A 23,989-nucleotide genomic window follows, 5' to 3' on the forward strand; every position below is an offset into this window, starting at 1 on the left:
AATACAATTTTGTATTTCAAAATTGGCCAATTCTGAAAAACACGAAAGATTCAGAACCAATATGATTAGTTTAGCAATTGCAACAAGAGACTAGCCCAATAGATCACCTTGTGTCAATATTAAAAAGTGAAAATCGATATAAAGTTCTGAAATAAAGGAGCCCTTTCCACTCAGTCCTCTGAGAAACCTCCCTTGGGAGAGTGCTTCTGCTTTCTTATCTTTTCCAATAAAACCATGCTTTTCTTTATCTGTCATTCAACTCAACTCTATAGGCTCACTTTTCTATTGTCTACATAAAAAACAAATATCTCTTTTTCTGAATTTGTAAAACAAAGGACTCTGGACTTTACCTAACCTGAACATTGCCAATGGTACATGTACTAAGCAGATTGGGCTGTTTATGAACATTATCAAAAACTTGTCCAATGGGGTAATAAGTTGGATGATTTGAAGCTATAATGGCTCAAATCTATTTTGACCTCTATTCTTTCAAGAAGTAGGGAAGTTATTAACAGATCATAGATTCTATCTGAAAACATTTTAAAAACATATCTCTCTTCTCTATTGCTATTATCAGTTGCTGCCTAGAGAATTGTAAAGGCTTTTAGTTAAACTTTTGTAATTCCTTCATGCTTAAAATTTTTTCCAAGGATTTGATATATTTAAAATAAAAATGTTTTAAATTATTTTTACAGCTCTCCAGATGATTATTTTTGACAACTGCATTCAGTTGAAGAGAGTCAACCATATCTAATTAGTTACATTGCTTTTCCAGCTCTTACACTTTGCTTCTCGTTTGCTTGAATTACTAACTTTTATTACCTGTCAGTGGTAATTACATTTCTACCTAGAATGGCATGTGGGTGGTACCTTTTGTAAGCTTGTGCATGTGTGACCTAACATGCCCAATTGGATTCTTTTGCACTAAACTATATGGTCATTTTGCCAGAGAAGGTTCTATTTTTTTCCACAGCAATTAACATTTTATAGATCAAGTTTAGGATTAAAGTAATAGATTCTTTCCCTTTCCTTATTAAGTATCTACTAGTCTTATCTAAACAAAGATGGTATTTGGACTTGTGTAAGAAAATTTAAGCCTAAGGTTCTTGTTTATTATTGGGGTTATAATTGTGCTGATGGTATATCCTATTTAAAATGTCCTGAGCTATTTTAGTCCAGATTTTTGGCATGGCTATGAGCCTTCAACTATCTAATGCTTTCATTTCCTAATCCTTCCTTAGCAGGTTAACTCCTGATTACTCTTAATCTAAAAAATTCCAGGCCTTTCCCTGCCTGTGTCCTTGAAGCTTATCTGATGATGCATATAAATGTGACTCATGGTCCAATCTGACACATGGAACTTTATATATATTTCATATATAAGGAGAAAACATCAATGTTTTTCAGAAGAAATAATTGTGGAGGATATAAAAAGAAGCTTACATTCGATTTTCCCCATCTAATCCCTCATACTACATGTCTTATGTTTACTGCCTAATATAAATGACCAAAAATAAAAGGACTATCGCAATCATTAGTTGTTTACTGAAACTATTGAGATTTTTTTTTTGTTTCAAAAGCAAGATGTTTTCAATATATTTTGTTACTTTGTTTTTGTGATGGTGGTGGAAACAGATCTATATACAATTAGGTAAGTATATATTTAGAAACTTATGGAATCAAAATTAAAAACTGTGTAATATAACTGAAGCAGTAAAAGTAGAATATTCTAGAAAAGTCTTATGTTAGTTTCTCAAGAGCTCTCAACAGAAGCTTTCTGATCTCTTTTATCATACTTTCTTAATCTGAATTGTTAATACTTCCAAATCAACTCTATATCTTAAATTACAACCAATTTATGAGCATATTCCATCTCATAAGTATAAAGAGAATTATGGTATGGCCTTACCAAAAGTCAACCTGCTGTATGCCTTAAGAGAATAAGAAAACTGTTGAAGCCACCTACTGTTAGCCTTAAAGTGCTTTTATTCTTTTCTGATATCACTTATTTTACCACTTTAACTAGAGAGATAATTTGAAGGTGAATAATTAAACTCAACTTTTGATGACTAAGAATAATATTTTTAATCTTTATATGTCAAAAGTAGCTTTAAAAAACTTTGTACTCACCTGTTAATTACACTGTGCTAAAATGGATACACTATGATACTAATACTTGTAAATTGTATTGCAAATTTTAGCAGGTTTATCAATAATCAAGGTGTCCCCCAATTAAATTACTATGAACCCCCACAGCAACACAAATTCTAACCCAGAAAATAGGAAATAGACAAGAAAGATGTATAATAAGCATTTTGGGAATATGGAATTTAGCCCAGGAGTGTTGTAAAGAGCTCATAATTTAAGTGTGCCACAGCCCAAGTATGTTATGAAGGTCTTACCTCAAAAGTGACATTAATTGCATGTCCCATTGATGCTTAATAGGAACTCTATTTATATCAAAGTGTAAAATGTAGTCAAAATTTTACAGATTATACATATATTTAAAGTGATAGTAAGAATTTTGGTCTCATTATAAAGGAATACTGAAAAGCATCAAGTGAAAAATTACAGAATGTTTACATGAATCTGCTTTGATTAAGCATTTTTTGGACTCACACCATATGTGAACAGTGACAGAGCTGAAACATAAATATGTGAGATATTTCTACAGAATCATAACCAAATAATGAAATCATAGGACTTTATGCACATTAAAAAATCCTACAAAAATAACCTAAAAGTTATTTACAAGCTAGCTAGCAATAATGCAGTTAATATTTTACATTGGAAATTAGTCAGTGTATTCTGACAAGTTCTTAGAAAACTTAATTTTTAAAGAAGCGCAATACAAATCAATAATTGGCAAGCATAATTATTAAAAAATAATTAAGATATTAATTACTTGAATTATAGTAAGAGAAACATAATTCTAAATGCAACATAAGTAATTTTCTATAAAGTTAATGAAAAGTATAGCACTGTTTACTTTCCAAGTATATTATTTTATAACATACTGTACTTTTACCTGCAACTTAGTTTGGTGTAACCTCAAATAGTAATTAGTGAAAATACCTCAAAATTTAAAAAAATAGTTTTACCCTCAAAATATTTCTGCTTAATCATCAATAAGAAGTATATAGATGGGTAGTATATCTTATAACAAGGGCACAATATTACTCAAGCATAGATTTTCATGTCCTTCATAAATAATAAAAAAAAAAGTAAAAGTGAAATGAGAGGGCCGGTAGCATGGCTCAAGTGTATATAAAACTTGCTTAGCAAGCACAAGATTCTCAGTTCAAAAACCAGTACTGCCCTTCACAAAATCAAAAGTGGTATGGAAAACATTCTTACAATATAAAATGTAAAACAGGACAACAGGAAACATGAATAATCTCTTTTTTAACGAACACATTACATAATTTAAACATAAGTTAGCTGAAAAGGTGGTGCAAACTGTAATCCGAGCATTTGCGAGGCTGAGGCAGGAGATTTAGATGTTGAAGGTTAGTCTGCAGCATAGAGCAAAACTCCATCTCAATTCCAAAAGGAGAGGGGAGAGGAGCAAGTGACAGAATGAAGATGATATTGTATACAAATTACTGGGTCAAATAAGGCAGCTATGGTTAGTACAAGTCATAATTTTGTTAGGAAATTTTTATAAGGTGGGAGGGATTGAGTGTATACCATGTATCATGGAATTACTACTCAGGATGTCAAGAAGTTCTATAAACTGACTGGAAGAATATAAAACTGAAGAAAATCAATATCTGATATGGTAAAGAAAACTAAAACTCCCTACTTACAAATTACTGTCTGTAGGCCCTTGCCATCACCATCACGATGTAAAGCACCAATGCAGACAAAAAGGAAAAACACTGTAAGGCATTTTAAGAAAAATCATAAACATATACAATACCAACTTCCTTCCTCAATATTAAAGGCCAGCTTCATATTTAGCAAACAATGTGTTATAAGGGTTTAAGGTGCTTATATATTTGAACATAGTACACAGTGAAGAGGAATAGAGTATAAATGCTAACTTTATCACTATTGTTTTAACAGAAATTTTTATGCTACAAATGTGTTATTAGCTGACTTACTAGTTTAAATTAATAATCTGCCCAATATCCATGTCACATGTAACATTTTCATTTCTAGTGGTTAACAATAGAGCTGTTCTCAATGATGCGATCAAGATTAATTCACAGAAAAAAACTGCAATCAGTATAAAAACAAGAAAAGGATGAACTAATGCAACAAAGATACTCACTAGACACTATATTGCAAATGAACTTTATAACTTTGCAGGGAGGGAATCAGGTAGGGGTAAGTGTGAGAAAATGAGGGAGTAACAGTGTTCAAAAACAAATGCACTCATTACCTTACTGATGTAACCGTAACCCCCACCCCCCCATTCCTCATCTTTACATTAAACAATAAAAAAAATTAAAAAAATAAAAAACCTAGATTTCTTCAATCATAGTTCAGGGTTTCCAGAGAATAACAACTTCGTTATTATCAGTAAAAGACTGTGTAATATGGAAAAACAAAAACACAGAATCACTTCTTTGGTTCCAACTTTGGAAATACTCAAGGTCTTTCATAATTCAAATAATAAGTGTATATTTTATTGAGCATCTTCTAAGTGTATATCAATAATATAATCTTACTTTCATATATTCTACCCAATAACTGCTCAGCAGTACACATAAAAATTCTATTTCAATATAATAAACCTTTTGTTATATAAAAATTAATTCTAATTAAAATCTCTTTTTCTAGTTTGCATATGTATCTTTCAAGGCACTGAAAAATATGAACAGGCATACATACACACATACATACACACAGATGGATATATACATATTTAATGAGTGACTAGCTTCCTATTCTTCTGCTAGGTACAGAAATTCTTTGGCTGAAGAAACTGAATACACTATGTTCACTAAGTGACATGAAAAAAATGAAAAGCACACATCCATTTTATATGATTGCTTAAGTTGAGGGGTTTTCTTTATTTGTATATGAGATGTATAACTGTATTTTCTTAGAATACTTAGTTTATCTTTCAAGACAGCTCTTTGCCATCTTGAAATTTTTTCAAACCAGGCCTGTATTCTTTCTTTTGTACTGGGTTCTGCAGTAAATTATTCAGCCAATTATGCCTCAGTTTTACTTATAAACTTCTCTGTTTACTATGCATAGTTAATCTAAGTCTTAGTTTTCCATCTATAACAAAGAATAGTACCCAATTTACAAGGTTGATGTAAATATTAGATAAGATGAAATAGAATGTTGCTAGAAGAGTTCTTAACTCTTAGTTATAGGGATCTGGACACAAAGAAACTACCACACATGGTACTTAGATATAGTTAAAACAGAAATTTTTATACTTACAACCCATAAATCTGTGGTGCAATTTCTAGTCTGTTCAAATGCATATAGAGCTCAATATCATGCTTCTTCAGTAGATGATCCTGAATCTGGTTGACTTTAGTAACCACAGCTATTGTTGGCCCTAAATCCTGTGGTCTAGCAAAAGGAATTGGGGTCATCAGAGTTTCTTTGCCCTATCAACAGGAAAAATGGAACAAGTATTAGTTTAATATGAAATTGACAAATACATGGACATCAGTCCAATATTTTATAAAAAGGAATTTAAACAAGAATAAAAACTACTTTAATTGCTTCATGGTAAATGCTTTGGAATAATATGCTGAAATATCAGTGACTAGTCATAAAGCAATGTCTAGGAAATGTGGTCTAAAATATGTTTAACTTACATTTTCATGACATTTTGTCTAGTGACATTATGTATTACAAAGTTGGATTTTTTTTTTATTAGAAGAGGTAGAGACCACTACAAGCTATCATGGCCAGTTTATATGAGCAGCCACAGTATATAAATGGGACAATTTGGTGAAAACTTTCTTGTGGCAGAAAATTAAGCATGCAAAACAATAAACAAAAACACTGAGCTTTCAAAACTTTACAAAAAGGGAAGGAATATTAAGAAAATCACTACTAGAAATTAAGATATTCTCTAATTGTCCTTTTATGATGTAAATAGCTGAAAAAAATTTGAAACTCTATGGACCAAAAGAACAGCATATTTAAAAATAGTTAGTTAGCTCTAACCAAACTTCCCTTTCCTGCTATCTACTGAGAGATAAATCATTAAGTCATTTTAATGCTTCAAATTTTCATTTAAAGTTTATCATTTAATCATTCATTCTGATGATTTTCCCTAAGAGACTGTTTGATTTCTCTTCTGACAATTTGAACTTCAGCATTATTATCATTTACATACAACACCCTTTCATGATTTTCAGGTTATGAATTCTCAGTTTAGCTGTATAGTAGATTTTTTTCTGATTCTTTAAAAGCCATTTTATAATAGTTTTATTCTCTACTAATTTGGCATCCCTGAATTATTTCAATCACATACAGTGCCTCATTTGTAAAACCTTACAAAAACTCTAAAACGTACACTATAACAATATGAATGTCAAAAAAACAAAAAACAAAACCAATGTGAATGTCATGGTATATGAGTAAAAATAAGCAAAAGGGAAAGGGATATTGATTCTAATCTCTGATACACATTTTATCTATAAACTTTATGAACAGTATGAATAAATGGAACTAGTATAACAATAAAAAGTTTATAATAACTTACATAATAAAGTAACAAACTGCATGACTAATATAAACATATAAAGTTTATTCATATGAAATAATTATATTGCTTTTGTGTATCTGTCATTATTGTTACATTATTGTTCAATCCTAGTCTACAAGATATTTGTATTTTCTTATAGCAATACTGGTTGAATATTCTGTACTGCAATAAAATGTCTATGAAACTATTATTTGTTTTATACACAGAAAAGATTTGACCATTCAAATATATTGTAAACATCTATACTGTGGAATTTACCTTTTGACCATCATGCTCAAAAGTAGAAAACCAAGGCTCAGCAGTTTCCATAAGCTGTGAGAACATTGCACTAAAAATTAAAAAATAAAATAATGCTATGTATAATTGTCATTAAAGGATGATGGGATAAGAATGAAAAAATATTGAATTTTATACTTACTAGGCATCATGTTCCAGATACTCTGGATTCAAGAGCGTTTTCATTTCCTCACTTAAGTAATGAAAAGTAATAAAAACAATTAAAATGTGTTAATTAAAATAAAATTTTTTATAATCCAAGTGGATAGTGTGCCTTATTCTACATTCTTAAGCTGACTTTTCATATAATGTAAAACTGCTTTTTGAAACATCACTACAATTAACAATAAAATTCCTTCTATGGTAAAGTTCAACACCACTTTGGAAATTCAGAAAACAAATAAATATATAAATAAAATTTTTAAATGATCAACAACAAATTAGCTTCTTTATCTGTGCTACAGGGAATTAACTATTTCTTTCAAATAACAAATAGAGTATGTAACAATACAGTTAAACAAGTTACTACTCCACTGTATATTACTTATTCTCTAAAACCAAATAACAAACACAAATTTACTGACTAAATATGCAATGTTAAAAGAAGTCTTCTTTTATTTTAATGGTACTGGGGTTTGAATTCTTACTAGGCAGGTTGTTTGAGCCATACTTGCAGCCCTTCCTGTCCTATTTTTGAGATAGGGTCTTACGTTATGCCCAGGTTCTAGGTAGCTTACTTAGCTCCTGTACTTATGAACCAAGATAAATGAAAGCTGGCTAGGAGAAAGTATCTCAGAAATCTGAGTCATTAGAGGATAGTATAAATGACCAGGAAGAATCATTAAAATTTTTGTTGCTGGCTTAAATATTGCTTTTTTGATTAATAATTAGATGTCTTCCTTGGACAGAGACCGAACATTTTCCAAGACATTGATGAATGAAACTGGCAGCAGAACAATGAGATGGAACTAACAGTTATCCTCTTGAAACAGCCAAATGTCCACTACTCAGGAAAAGAAGCATCTTCTATTTGAAACAATTTTGAGATTACAAAAAAAAAGTGACAGTAAGGGTGAGAAAAAAGATTGAATTCATAGAAACTTGCCTGGGCTGTGCAGACTCACTGGCATGTAGAAAAGCTTGGTGGTCACAGTGAAGAATAAAGACTATAGGTGCTAAGAGCTCATGCATACCCTGAAACACAAGATCAAGGGAAATAATCAAGGCAAGGATACTGACAGTATCAATTCACATAAATGCTTTCTATTTCTTTTCTTTCCTTTTTTTCTTTTAGTATGGTACTGGGGATTGCCAGGCCTCCTACATGGCAGGCAAGTATTTTATTACTAAGTCACAACTCTAATCTGCTACTGCTTTTTCAACAAATGCTTGCTCCCATGATGTTCATTTTACATAGAATGCCATAAAAATACAAACCAAAAATAAGGTTTTATCTACTTTTAGAATTTGATTCCAATGCGACCACTACACATATTCTTCTTTAAAACATGGAGAATAGTTTTCTTTTAAATGAAATGACAATAATTTGGCACGTTAGAAAACCTTGCACCTGTCACTTGCTTCAAGATCTCTACTCATAAATATGAATTTCATTTATGCAAATTATAATCATGAGCTACAGTATAAATATCAGGCAGCAAGGGCAAGTAAGAACTGTAGACCTAAGGAAATTGCATCCAATGTTTTCATTATATAATGGCTCAAAATTAGGATGTCTGTAGATTTAGGAAGAGCTGAAGTCAGCTAGCTAGGAATGCTGGATAATAAAAGCAACAACCTTTAGTAGGTGTAATAGAAAACAGTTTTATGATAAAAATTTCAGCATGTTTACCAGAAAAGAAATGTATTTTTCTTCACTACTTGAAATATAAAAATGCTTTTTTATGTATTCAATGAGTTAATCAATAAAATATTCTCCTTTATATTGGGGTTAATTATAGATTTACAAACAGGCATAGTAAAAAAAAGGATATTAGTTACCAAGTTCTCTTTACAAAGTTATTCTAAAAGTCCACTGTTCATATATTTTTTGGAGACATAAAATACTACACGTTAGGGGCTGAGAATATGGCTCAGTGGTAGAGTGCTTGCCTAACATGCATGAAGCCCTGGGTTCAATTCCTCAATACCACATAAACAGAAAAAGCCAGAAATGGTGCTGTGGCTCAAGTGGTAGAGAGCTAGCCTTGAGCAAAATAAGCACAGGGGCAGTGCTCAGGTCCTAAGTTCAAGCCCCAGGACTGGCAAAAAACACAACAAAACAAAAACCAAAATTATACGTTAGTGATTGGTCTTGTAGATTTAGTTTTCCCCCTTAAATATAAAAAGTCACATTTTTAACAAGTCAGATTATATTCTCCTCTGCTTTTTCTTCCCCCCTTTTTAGGCCAAAACTAGAGATTGAATAGGGGCCTCATGTTCTTGACACAAGGCTTGAGTTCTACCACTTGAGCTATAGCTCTGCTTCTGGCTTTCTGGTGGTTATTTGGAGATGAAAATCTCATAAAGTTTTCTGCCCTGGCTGGCTTCAAACAACAATCCTTAGATCACAGCCTCTTGAGTAGCTAGGATTATAGAAGTAAGCCCAAAGCACCCTGCTTCTTAAAGTGAGAAAATTACCACTTTGCCTTGGCTGAATAACAAAGGTTACTTTTTATTAAAAGACAAGAGAAAATACCACCTTTTGATGAAATAAAACTAAAATATAGGAGCCAAGTGGAGAGAAGCTTTTTGCTGGTAGAAATAGAGGTTTCCTCTATGTTGAAGAAAAGACTCACACAGCTCTATGGACATTCTAGTCTGCTGTATTAGTCTTAGGAAGCCAGTTGTTAACATAAAGATAATATGAGAGAAAACACTACATTTCATTTTTAACAGTAACCTTGAAAGACTATTTTAATAACATTTTTTATGATTTTTAATTGTAAAAATAGTGTACAGAGGGGTTACAGTTTCAAGAATAAGGTAATGAGTATATTTCCTATCGAGCATTGTTACCTCCTCCTTTGTTTTTCCCCTACATCCCTTTCCTCCCCACCTCAACTCCTCCCTTATTCCACCAAGTTGTAAAGTTCGTTTTCAACATAGAATCTTGAACATCTCATTGTTACAATGGGTCAACCTGTATCCGTGGGTCAGCAGTTTATTATTTCCCTTCCCATCCCCAAATTAGAAAAATGTATATACAAGATGCAGGGCACCAACATCAAATACAGTGAAAACAGGGATTATGTTATACCGTGGGGGAAGAACATACAAAGAAACAAAAAAAAAAAAAACACCACATAGTACATTTTAGATATGTTAAAAACAATAGCCAGAAAGAAGAAACCATTTGTGTCCCTATCTTCAGGCTCATTTCACTTAACCTCATCTTTTATAGTCATATGCTTTTGATCTTTTTTGCTTGTCCTAGACTTATAATAGTTATTACAAATAAGGGAAACTATGGGACCTATGTTTCTTTGGGTCTGGCTTACTTCGTGTAATATAATTTTTTCCAAGTCTTTCCATTTCTTTTATTAATTTTACAATTTTAATTTTAAGTTCTTGTACAAAGGAATTGCCACTTAACAAAGCAGTTTATGAATATACTGCATCTTGATCAATGTCACCCATTTCAACATTCTCATCCATCCCTCCTTTAAGCCACCTTATAATCCATTGACAATTTACTAGTGATTTAGAACAAACTTCTACACAACACATTAATCTTTTAAGGTGACCCAATAGTTTCATTAAAACCTTTTAAAATCAATGCTTCTCAGAATAACATGGAAGTCACCCCCAAAAAGCTGAAATCAAACTTTAAAAACATCACTTAAGTTATACAGCTACTTAATGTAGAAAACTACAGAAAAGCAAAAACAGAAGAATGAAAGTAGACAAGGTATCCAAAAAACCAAAAGAAAGAAGTTAAAATTTCCATAAATATCTGTGTAGCTATCTTTTTGCCTATTGAGACAAATTCTGTAGAATGAACTTCTACAACTCGAGTGTCTGGGTGAGACATCTGTAGAACAGACAAATCACCATCTCACCATTCTCATAGCACTGGTACTGCTTAAAATAATCTTCTCCAACTTCACAGAAAAACGTAGTCATTTTGAGATGGAAAAAAATCTTTTTTGGCAATTCTTACCTAATGAGTTGTACATTTTGTCATAGTGTAATATTTAACTTTCCTTAATCATTTGTATCAGTTCTTTACCAATGAGATTTTTTTTGTCATTTTGGGTACAAACGATTTCCCATGTTAAACATTCATCATTAACTTTGATATTTTATATCATACTATATTTATACTCATTAATAGTCAATGAATAATTTCATGATTTTTTTCATGCCTGAAAAACTTCATTCATGTTGAGAAAAAAGAATATAGTTTCCCCCATTTTTTACCTGGTAGAAGTTTAATTTTGCTTTGAACAAGATTAATTTTAAGTTTACTGAATAGTCTCCCTTTCTTAAATAAATTCAATCTATTGATTGAATAAATTGAATAGTCTATGTCATACAAAATTTCTGAAATTCCATCTTTACTTCAGACTGAATGGTTAGCTCCAATTTACTTCTGAGATTTTATTGGTATTTTACTGGCTTATATATTTCTAATGATTATATAGATATAACCTTCCAAATACTATAATCTTCTAGATTTTTTTCTACATCATTATTCCATTTTTTTAACCTATTCTATCAGTAAGCTGGACAACCATTTTGTTGTTATAAGAAAACACTATTTTATTGTCATTGTATTACCATTACCAAGAGGAGAATAGATAAATTTAAGAACAACAGATTTACTATCCTCCCAAAACTCTAAAATTGCAATTATTATTGAAAATCTTAATTCATAGGTTTATTTCTTAAATGTTTTCATTCTCTAGTTTCATCAACATTACTCTCTCTAAAAGCCCCATTTGCTTAACAATCATTCATCACTGTTTACTACAATAACTATTAAATGCCTATATGTAAGGCAGACAAGAAAGTGAATAAACAAGACTAGATAGCCCCTAACCATAATGGAAGTTCATAGCCCAGAAAGAGAGATACACAATAATAAATAGAGCACAGAAATGACTACATGAGTATACAATATAACAAGTATTATTTAATTACACCATTTTATAGTAAAGTACACACAAAGACATGTGTATATATAAACATATACAGTTGGTCCTCTGTGATTAAACTAATGGTGAACTGAAAACAGTAGAAAAATAATCACACACACAAAAAGAAAAAAAAAAAAAAACAGAAGAATTCACTGGGCATGGTATCAAGCATCTGTAATCCTAGTTACTCAGAAGGTAGAGTCAAGAGGAGCACAACGTCAGGGCAGCCCAAATAAAGTTAGTGAAAGCCTATTAAAAAATCAAATCAAAATCAAATTAAAAACAAAACAAAACAAAGGACTAGAAGCTCAGTTAAAGTGTTATAACACTTGCACAGCAAGTATGAAGCTCTGGGTTCAACCCTAGTACCACAAACAAAACAAAACAAGGCAAAAGACAACAAAGCATGTAGATGTACATTCTTGTCATTACAACCTAAATAACAGTTTCATAACTATGTGTTCAATGGTTACACTGCATTAAGTATATGTTATCTAAAAATTTCCAGTGTATGTGAAGCTCTATGTAGTTATCTACAAATGCTATGACATTTTATACAAGCAATTTGAGCATCTATGCATCTTGTTATACACAGGATGTCCTGGAACCATTCATCCAAGCACACAGAGTTATTCACATGCATAAAGCTAAATATTACTGCAAGCCCCTCACATATATATTGACTAGATAAATGAAAGAGCTACCATTTAATGTATCAACACATTGAAAATGTTTAACTATAATATGAAAAGAAATGAAGAACAGTGTTCAATGGTATTTCAAAGCTATTATTTGAAAAATGAAATTAATCTTCAGGATAACATTAAGGCAACATTTTACAAGATTAGTTTTGAGTTTCAACTAAACTAAATGCACTTTCTCAAAACAATCTCTCACAAAGAGATTGTTGGGTTTGCTTTTTAGAGTAGTAAAACCTGATAAATAATTACAAGTGAACTGAGATTGTAGTTCAATGTTGGAGTACTTGGTGCACACATAAGGCCCTGGGTTTGGTTTCTAGCACACAACTAAGACAAACAAAAAACCATATACATATATATATATAGATATATATAGTTTTTAATTATTATATATGTATACTATGTATTATATACACAATAATTATATTTGAAGTCTATATTATATAGACAAAACTTCAGAAACAAAGGCAAAGATATTTACAAAGAATAATCATGAATTCAACAAGAAACTTCTCTCTATGCATATAAGCTGCATTACTGCTTCCTGAAAACCTTTATATTGCTAGGTTATTAGTAGTCATGGCACTCCAAACTTGAGCCTATTGAAAATAAAGGTAAAGTTTTCTTCATCAACAGCCTGTAGGCTCACAAAATTGAACCTGTTCTTTTATCTGCTTGTGTTCATTTAGCCCACCAAGCAGTCTTTATTAAAGCTGAGGCATCAGGCAGTCAAAGTTCATTAATACCATTTATATAATCTCTGCAATTTCAATTAACTCAGCAAGACATTCTACTACATGATAACAGTCTCATTAATTCAATAAAATCCCATAACTATTAACAATATGGTCGATGTTAAACGGGGTGTCACCTAGTACAAAATAATAGCTTTAACAGCTTGTGATGAAACTCAGGGTTTTTTTTTTTCTAAATTTGATCCCACTAAATATTCAGTACTTTTACAAGGCACTGCTTCTCTGTAAAGAATATATAGGTACTGGGATCAGTTAAAATCTTTTACGTGAGACCCAGGAATAAGCTAACACTACTTTCATATTCTGCAATTGGCCATATCTAAATTATCAAGAATCTGATCTTCCACATTTCTATCAAGTCATCCACAAAAATCTATTAGTCTACATCATCACATGACAAGAGTGTGATGTATATTCATTGTCTTTTCTATGGAATGTGTTTCTATTCATTAGATTTCCTTAATCTATTTTTTTTCTTTCTTTCTCTAAAGAAAACTACAAAAAGAACAGGCAATTTGATTTGTCATGACTGAATCTTTTACTGTCAAGGTATTTCAAACATTTGGAATAGGAGTTGGAACAATGAAGAGAAAACAAAAGCCAAAAAGAGAAATGAGAAGGGGGAAAAAAAACCCTGGATACTTGATGAGGATTCTGAGCTATTAATCCAATAATGCTGAAGAATCATTTTACCCCAGGGCTCCATGATATATGTATAAATAATGTTATGATAGTTGAATCATTTTGAATGTGTTCTTCTGTTATTTACAATTAATTCTTTTTCAGTCTCATTGATTAGCATCAGACTTTTGACTCTGTATATTACTTCAAGGATAGCCTATCTGGCATGTACAAGCATTTCCTGTGATCACACAGGAGAAGTTGTCCTAACTCTTTTCCTATGTTTTCTGTTTTTTTAGTTTTTACATTTATATTTTTATCCATCTGAACTTTACTACTCAATAAAAGTATAAACACCTATTTTTCTAGCTGGAAAGCCAACTACAGTAAGTCAACATCGCATTTTCTCTTCTATTAATCCTACAAGTCAATCTGTTCCTGGATTATTTTACTGATCCATCAATTAGTTCTCATATTAGCATTATACAAACCATTAGTTTGACCACAAATCTTTTTTTTTTGGGGGGGGGGGGGAAGGATATTGAACCCAGTGCTAAGCTTGTATTCTCATACTGAGCTATTCCCCAATCCCTGATGACAGAAATTGTATAGAAGTTCTGTGGATATTGTTATAAGTATGTGGAAGGGAATTTTTACATACTGCTGATAGAAATGGAAGTTAATATAATCAGTACAGAGATTTTTAAAAACATTAAGCAATTTCATTGGAAATATGCACTAACAGAATTGTGAAAAGACACATATGTTCTCCTATGCTCTTCCCAGCACCACATTAAATTATGAAATGAGAACAACCTACATGCCTAAGAATATATGAATAGTTAAGAAAACGTGGTGTGTACATACAAAATGTAATACTCTTCCAAGTATAAAAGGGATGAAGTCCTGTTATCTGTGATTACTTGTATAGAGCTGGAAGTCTTTATGTAAAGTGAAAGAAGACTACTAGAGAAAGATAAATACCTCATTGTTCTACCCATAAATGGAATTTAAAATAGTTAATTCCATACAACTTGACGATAATTTGGTGGTGACCAAAGACTGCGTAGTAAGTGAGACAAGAGTGGAAAAAGGTTAATCAATGGTACACTAAGTACATTTATATAGGATAAATAAGTTTTGAAATTTCATTTTACAACAGAATGACTCTAGTAATAGCAGTGTACAGGTCGGTGCTGGTGGCTCACACCCATAGTCCTAGCTACTCAGGAGATGTGAGTCAAGATGTGAGGATTGTGGTTCAAAGCTAGACTGGGCAGGAAAGTTTGTGAAGCTCTTATCTCCACTAAACTATCAAAAAAGCCAGAAGTGTAGCTGTGCCTCAAGTGGTAGAGTGCTAGCTCAAGGACAGTGCCTACGCCCTGAGTGCAAGCTCCAGGACCAGCACAAACACACACAAAAAAATCTAGAAAGTCAAACTTAATCTTTCCCATTTGTACAGCAATAACATATGGTAAGAAACATGCAAGGATTTATATATGATGGTTTGATTATAGACACTGATAAAGTATTCTCTAAATCATAAAAACCCTAGAACATAGGATTTTGAATATACCCACCATCAATATAGTCAAAATTCTATTGCAAATGGGAAAGTTTAAGTTTGACTTTCTAGATTTTTTTTTGCATAGACACTGTCCTTGAACTAGTACTCTACCACTTGAGCCACAGCTCCACTTCTGGCTTTTTTGAAAGTTTAGTTGTTGTTCTCAATGTACTATGTGATTTCTTTTTCTTTTTTGTTTTTCCCCCCATGGTTGTCACTGTATTTGATTTTGGTCCCCTGGATATTATATATACGTGTATCTAAACTAGGGAAGAGAAGGGGACAACGAAATGGTGAGAAAAAGGACAAAGGAGGAGCCTATGTAACAGTGATACTCACAAGACAGCATGTTGGAAATGATCTGTACAACTTGGGGGGTTCCGGAAGGGGAGGGAAAGAGGGAGAAGAATCAGAAAGGGTAACAAGTTAGACAAGAAATGTAATAACTACCTTACTTATGTAACTGTAACCCCTTTGTACATAAAATTAAATAAAATTAAAACTTCCTGTCAAGATGTGTGCTCCAATCTACCTACTTTAGGCTTCCTAAATAGAGTTTACAGGGATAACAGATACATGACACTGCATCCAGCTTCTCTCCATTGAGTTGGATTCCTGTGGAGTTTTCTGCCCAGGCTGGCCTGAAACTGTGATCCCTGTGATCTCAGCTTCCTATGTACGTAGCTGGTGTGGACAGGAACATACCCAGCTACAAGTTCAGAAGGAGTCTCTGAGTTTTTTTCACTGGCTGGCCTAAAAACCTCTTGATTTCAAACTTCTGATTTTCTATGATTTCTGGCAGGAGCTACCAGTGCCTGGCATAGATAACTGTTTTTTTCATTCCTTCCACAACAATTCCTTTCTATGAATAACCTGAGGCCTTAAGAAGAAAATCTGTAAAAAGTGAATGAACAAAAAATTACAACAGGGAGGCCCAAAAGCTGCACTGGATATTGATGAAGATGAACTAAGTAACCCAAATGCAGTGATGGGAGGGAGGGAATGAGAGGGAAAGAGGGAATAGCTAACACTAAGCAAAAAGAAAGAAATGTACATATCACCCAATGTGGAGGAAATAGTTATATTGTCAAAGCTCACAGAATTCAAAAACTTTATAGACCAAGATAATGACAATTTGCCTTGTGAAGGTTAAAATGTGTTTGTGAATTTAACTAAGTATCATTATCCTATAATACAGTGAAATTTGTGACATTTATATAATCATTTAATCTCAATAAAGATTATTTTAAAAAATAAGTGAGGAATTAAACCTTGCCTTGGTTGGAACAAACACAATGTATATCAAAACATTCCATGGTATATTATAAATAGATATATAACTATATATGTCAAACAAAACAAAAATTTTAGAGGGGAAAAAATAAAAGCGGCTTTAATATTTCCATTATCCATTCTTCTCTAACATTAATAATTATAAATACATTGATAACTATTGACAGAAAATTTTGGTATACATTATTTATATTTACTTATGTGTTTACTTATGGTTTCATATGCATCCCAGGAGGGTCTTGAACTTGTGATCTACCTCACCTCCTGAGTGCTGAGATTAAAGGTGTGACCCACCACCTCCAGGTCACTATATATTCTTAACTTCAAGTAATATCACTGTGCTCATATTACAAATTTAAAAAATAAGGACTAGAAGACGTGATAAGTAAAATGACAAAGGTAATTAGTACATGTTGGGGGAGAGAGTAAAACAGAGAACTGAATCTAGACAGTGCTTTTAACTACAAAACTATCTCTACAAAAATAACTGCTAAAGGTTTAGGGGCTAAATTGAAAACCACTATGTTGGATTTTAATAAAATACACATGTCATTTACAGATTATCACTAGAATTATGTTACATTTTCCTTTTTTTTTTTTCCTTTCTTTTTTTTCTGGTCTGGTCTTGAATTCTGCACCTAGGCACTGTCCCTAAGCATCTTTTGCTCAAGACTACTATTCTACCACTTGAGATACAGTACCACTTCCAGCTTTTTCTGCGATCAATTGGAGATAAGAGTCTCAAAGACTTCCTGCCTGGGTTGGCTTCAAATTGCCATCCTCAGATCTCAACCTCCCTAACCACCAGTACCCAGTTATGTGTTACTTATAAGAAGCAACATTACTTCTTAATACCTTCCCATCCAAAAACATGCTATTAGTTTCCTATTAATTGAATTCTTGCTCTATATCCTTCATTAACATAGAAAAATAATTACTGTTAAATAGTTGTACAGAGGAGTTGCCACTCACCAAAGCACTGTGACTACAGTACATCTTCATCAAGGTTTCTCCTTTCAACATTCTCACCTATCCCTTCCCTCACTTTTCCTAATTTTAGGTTATGTATTGAATTATTGTCACTTAACAAAGCAATTTATGTATACAATGCAATCTGATCTATGTCAACACTTCAACATCTTCACCCCTTACTTTGACTCACCCTGTAGTTTATACAATGAATTCTTGCCTGCATTCTCTCCCTTTCCCCCTTTCATTCTTCTACCTCTCTCCTCTTAGGCCCATCTCCCCACTTGAAAATACTCATTTCTTGCTACTTATTTTCTTGGGCTTTGACTTAGTCTAAAGAATTGTGCTATTTGAGTTCTCCATAGTGTCTATTATACTTCAGTTTATTCATTTGCTTACCACCCAGTTTTTACTTAAAGATTTATAGGTTCATTCTAGGGACCACCAATGAGGAAAACCATGAAACCCATGTTTCTCTTGGTCTTGTTTACTTCATTTAATATAATGTTTTTCAAGTCTTTCTATTTCCTTACAAATGGAACAATACCAAACTTTCTGGTTTTTGTGGCCAAAAGGGAACTCTATTACACTGCTGGTAGGAATGTGAGCTTGTTCAACCACTCTGGAAAGCAGTAGGTAGTGTCCTCAAAAAGCTAAAAATAGAGCTACCCTATGACCCGACAATTATACTACTCAGCATTTATCCATTACAGCACAAACAAGGACACAAGAAAACTACGAGCAGAACCATGTTCACTGGGGCATTATTTTCCATGGCTAAGGCATGCAATCAGCCCAGATGCCCTTCAATGGACCAATAGACAAGGAAAGTGTGGTATATATACACAACGGAATTCTACTCCTTCAGTAACATTTACAGATTATACAGTGCTTTATCTTTGATGTCAAATCATGGTTCAAAGCCAGCCCAGGCAGGAAAGTCCGTGAGACTCTTACCTCCAATAAGCCACTCAAAAACCGGAAGTGGCGCTATGGCTCAAGCTGGTAGAGCGCTTGCCTTGAGCTGAACGCAGGGACAGTGCCCAGGCCCAGAGTTCAAGCACCACAACCGACAAAAAAAAAAAAAAAAAAAAAAGAATGCCAACTATAAATTTAAAAAAAAATTAAACTTGCTGAAGTTCTACTAGTAAGTTTTACAGTAATGACACACTTGATTATGTTCTACATAACATGTCATAGAGTTATATATGCTGTAAAGTTTTGTAACTAAACTGGCTTCAAAGATCCTGTTTATAAACAAACTCCCAAAAGTTGAAAGAGACAACTGAACATGTTCAAAAAGACAATTTGGTAGAATGTCTTCTAATGAGGAGGAAGCATATGTGAGTCAATGAGCTTACTTTCCATACCACACAGCTGACAGCAGCACTTGGATTGCTTTAGCATTATCACACATCTCTCGATACAATAAGGATTGCATTATTGCTCTATCATTTGTCAAGCTATATAGAAAATTCAGAGTCAATGGATGCCACCTGTAAGATAATTTTTGTTACCTGTTTATAAAGCAACTGCTCATTTTCTCTAGCATAACAGAAAAGAACATCTGTAAGAATTTTCCTCACATTTTCTTGTTGGAAAAACTGCATTTCAGGAAACCTGAAAAAAGAAAACACAGTATTGAAACTCACTAGCTATCTCAAGAATTATGTTCAAACTCTCATCTCTAATGACAGGTTTGAAGACAACTCTGTATTTGCCTTGCAACTTATGTCATTGGCAGGTTTTAAAAAGAGAAATGATTATATCCCTAGGGTAAACGATATTCTTCTACACTAAACATTTCAGATTTCTTCACATACATAAAGTTATTCCATATGTAGGAAGACAGACATGAATTATAGTGGACCTGTTGGGAAATGAAAGACTTGTGCTTTGTAGCCCATTTTTAAAAACTAGAAAGTGATTTTGTATAAGAATTATCTTTTCCAAAAAGTCATTATCTATATTTTTTCTTAATACAAATACCCAGTTTTCAATTGTATCTGAGTACCTTATCAATTTCATTTGGCTAAAATATAGAATTCAAGTGGGCCAAAAGTTAGTAAGCATTGCTTAAATATTAAGTTAAAAAAATATCCTATGTACTTCCATGTAATGTGATAAGGAAAAGGGGCAGATAATCTGCTTGGAAAGAATTTAATTAGTTGTTTACACAGCAAGCTTGTACAACTGCAAAAACCAAAAGAGGAAGCACAAAACAGTGCTGAGGGCTGAAGGTGTACCACCGAGGAACAAACTGTCAAGAGAGTACACTGATGGGTTTGAAGAATACCTGGGATACGAGAAGCATGAAACATCAGTAGGTAAGGTAATTAACTCAGGAGGAAAACTAGGGAGGTGTAAAAGGCAGTGCACAGTTTCAAGTGCAGCACAACGTGATAGCTGAAAATCAGAAGAAAAAGAGAATTCCCTGAAATACTGTTACTTGGAGAGCAGGACAGTGGAACAGCAGATGAGGGGGACATGTCTGGAAAGAGCTTTGAAGGCTGAATTTGCCACTGAGTAAACTTAATTCAATGATTCTAGATTTTTAAGCAAGAGGCAATGAAGAACAGTCATGGAGTGAGTAGAGGTAAGAATATGCTTGTAAGAGTTTATAGGAAGGTGTTCAGCATGTAAGGAAATTGAAAGTCATACCTCGTTAGAAAAACTTGTATCCAAATTTCTATACATGGAATTTTTTAGCTGTGTATCCTTGAAGAAGTAACTACTTAAGTGTGTCATTTATTAAATAGAAATAATAATACTGCTTCTGTGACTAAGATGAGATTATGCGAAATAATAGACTCTGTGACTAAGATGAGATTATATGACAACATCAAGAACAGTACCTGACAAGTAAAAAGTAACCAGGAACAGAGGTCATTACTAGTCTTTGAGTAAATGTACTTTAGGTGAGGAAAAGGTAAATTACCCTCTTATGGAAATGGACTATAAATGAAAATGTGACAGAATGGAGAGGAAGGCTACCTAACACATGGAGGCATAGAAGAGTACTGAAACAAGCAAACAAACTATCCCCATTGGTGTCTTTTAAAGAGCAAAATAGTTGACACCAAAATGGTCCCTGACTTTTTTCTCTGGACATTTTGTTGTTTGACTCCCAATGAGAATTTAACATTTCCTGTAGTCTAGGTCTTCAATTTGACATCTTTTTCTTTTTTCTATGTTGCTGAGATTTGAATTCAGAACCTTGTGCTTGCTAAGAGAGCATTCTACACTTGAACTAGCTTTAGATTTTTTTTCTTCAGTTATTTTATGGTAGGGTCTCACTTTTCTGATTCAGAGCTAGCTTCAGACTTTGGTCTTCACACATGCACTGTGTGGATAATCTATACTTCCCTTCTTTGTTGAGAAGGGGTTACACTAAGTTTTAACCTGGCTTGGCCTGTGGATCTTTCTTATCTCTACCTCCTTTATAGGTGGGATTACAGGCAAGTTGTATTTTTAAATAAGGTTCATTATCAGTCCCAAATGAGTCAGAAAAATATATTTAGACAAAATTCTGAGACATTAGAACAAAGACCATCTAAATAATATACTTTCTACAAAAAATATTTGATTGTAAGATTATCAGTATGCAAGGCAGAAGACTTAGGCATCAGATGTAACAGAGGGAAAAGTACAGAGAAGAACACTGCTAGGAATAGTAATAACTATGTTCTGGTGACACACTGTGAGACTAGCTCCTTAGTTTCCATCCTCTACAGAATTGCAGGCACTTTTTTTTAACCCTATGCCAGCTGGTATTGACTTAGGATAGGTTAAGTAATTTCAACAGCAGTCTATCTATCATTAGAAAGACAAATTTGTTTTGAAGTAGTAATAAAACAGAACACAGATCCCAGATGTACAGTATACAATAACTGTTAAGGCTTTGAAAATTCAACATTACAATTTCATGAAAAAAATGATAAAGTAAAAATAATAACAAAAGTTATAGAAGTTCATAATTCTTTTAAATTAAAACAACTAATACAAAAATAAGAGGGGATATCTTTTAAAATGTTTTTAAATATTTAAAAATTGTTCTTGAAAAGGTGATATATAGGGCTGGGAAGGTGGCTCAGTGGTAGAGCTCTTGCCTTGCATGCCTGAGGCCCTGGGTTCGATTCCTCAGCACCACATAAGCAAAAAGAAAAAAGCCGGAAGTGGTGCTGTGGCTCAAGTGGTAAAGCGCTAGTCTTGAGCTGAGGAGCTCAGGGACAGCGCCCAGGCCCAGAGTTCAGGCCCCAAGACCAGACCACCCCCCCACCCCCCCCCCCCCCCCCCCCCCCCCGCCAAAAAAAAAAAAAGAAAAGGTGATATATAGAGGGCTTACAGTTATACAAGTCCGGAAAAGAGTACCTTCCTTCCTTCCTTCCTTTCTTCTTCCTTCCTTCCCTCCCTCCCTCCCTCCCTTCCTTCCTTACTTTTTTGTTGGTTATGGGGCTTGAATTCTGGGCATAGGTGCTGTCCCACAGCTCTTCAGTTTTAAGGCTAGCATTCTACCACTTGAGCCATAGAGTTACTTCTGGTTTTCTGGAAGTAAGATTCTCATGGACTTTCCTGCCTGGGCTGGCTTTTCACTTCGACCCTCAGATCTCAGCCTCTTAAGTAGCTAGGATTACAGATTGAGCCACTGGCGCCTGGCTAAGAATACATTTCTTTTTGGACAATATCATCCCTTCCCTTGCTATCTACAGGTTTTTCCATCCCATTCCCACCCACAAGTTGTACAGCTCATTTTCAGCATAGTGTCTAGTGAGTGCCATGGCTGCATTTGTTATAGGGGACATCTTAATAAACAGGAACTGGAGGCAGATTTTGTTATATCAGAAAAATGTCCAAGAGATATTATTTTTTGCATTTGGCCCAAAAATGAAAACAGGACTTTGAAGTAGGCAAGAATAAAACCCTGAAAACAGAACAAGTAAGGGAAAGCATGCATTCCATGATAAAATTTAGAAAAAATATTCACAAAAAGGTCTATGACTTTTACTTTATGTAAAAAAATTTAATTATTCCAGCTCTGAAGCCATTGATCAATATGCAAAACAAAAAGCTCAATAGAGCCAGGCACTGGTAACTCATGCCTGTAATCCTTGCTACTCAGGAGACAGAGATCCGAGGATCACGGTTCAAAGCCAGCCTGGGCAGGAAAGTCAGTGAGACTCTTATCTCCAATAAACCACTAAAAAATCAGAAGTGGTGCTGTGGTTCAAGCAGTAGAGCACTTGCCTTCAGCTGAAGAGCTGAGGGATAACGCCCAAGCCCAGAGTTCAAGCCCCACGACCGACAAAAACAAAACAAAACAAAACAAAAAGCTCAGTAGTGTTTCTTTATATTAACAGTAAACTTTTCAAAAATACTTGAGAGAATGAATCCATTTACATTACTTACCAAAACTCAGGGATAAGCCAGGCACCAGAAGCTAATGCCTATAATTCTAGCTACCTAGACAGCTGAGGATCATTAAAGTCTGTGAGACTCTTATCTTCAATAAACTACTCAAAAAGCCAAAAATGATGCTGTGGCTCAACTGGTAGAATCCTAGCTTTGAGCACAAAGCCTCACGGACAGTGCCTAGGCCTTGAGTTCAAGCTCCAGGACTGGCAGGGCACATGCACGCACACTCACGTGTACAAACACTCACATGTACACACACACACACACACACACACACACACACACACACACTTAGGGATAATCAGAGAGGCAAATTGTACATAAAAATATAAACAATGTACAACACTTGAACAATATATAAATGAAAAGATGTATTCATGGATTAGAAAACAATATTGTTAGAATGTCCATGGTATCCAAAGCAATCTGCAGATTCATTGCAATCCTTATCAAATTATCAATATAATTTTTCATAGAGAAAAAATCCCTAATAGGTAATAACAGACAAAAAATATAGCTGATGGCATTATACTAGCAGATTTCAAACCACTCTTCAAAGCAATAGA

The 23,989-nt window shown here is 33.5% G+C and overlaps 1 protein-coding gene across 7 annotated transcripts in view; it reads right to left on the minus strand.

The window, feature by feature from the left end:
* Tbc1d5 (TBC1 domain family member 5) overlaps positions 1-23,989 on the minus strand; it is a 484,073-nt gene that overhangs the window by 152,523 nt on the left and 307,561 nt on the right. For all 7 annotated transcript variants that reach the window (XM_042679822.1, XM_042679821.1, XM_042679819.1 and 4 more), the window contains 5 exons: positions 19,529-19,631; positions 8,070-8,158; positions 7,107-7,157; positions 6,947-7,016; positions 5,404-5,576 (listed from right to left, as the gene is read on the minus strand). In XM_042679822.1, coding sequence (XP_042535756.1) covers positions 5,404-5,576; positions 6,947-7,016; positions 7,107-7,157; positions 8,070-8,158; positions 19,529-19,631 — 486 coding nt within the window. The remainder of the gene's footprint in view (positions 1-5,403; positions 5,577-6,946; positions 7,017-7,106; positions 7,158-8,069; positions 8,159-19,528; positions 19,632-23,989) is intronic.

This window comes from Dipodomys spectabilis, unplaced genomic scaffold (assembly GCF_019054845.1).
Source record: "Dipodomys spectabilis isolate Male_0828 unplaced genomic scaffold, ASM1905484v1 ptg000054l, whole genome shotgun sequence".
In the NCBI taxonomy this organism is placed as follows: Eukaryota; Metazoa; Chordata; class Mammalia; order Rodentia; family Heteromyidae; genus Dipodomys; species Dipodomys spectabilis.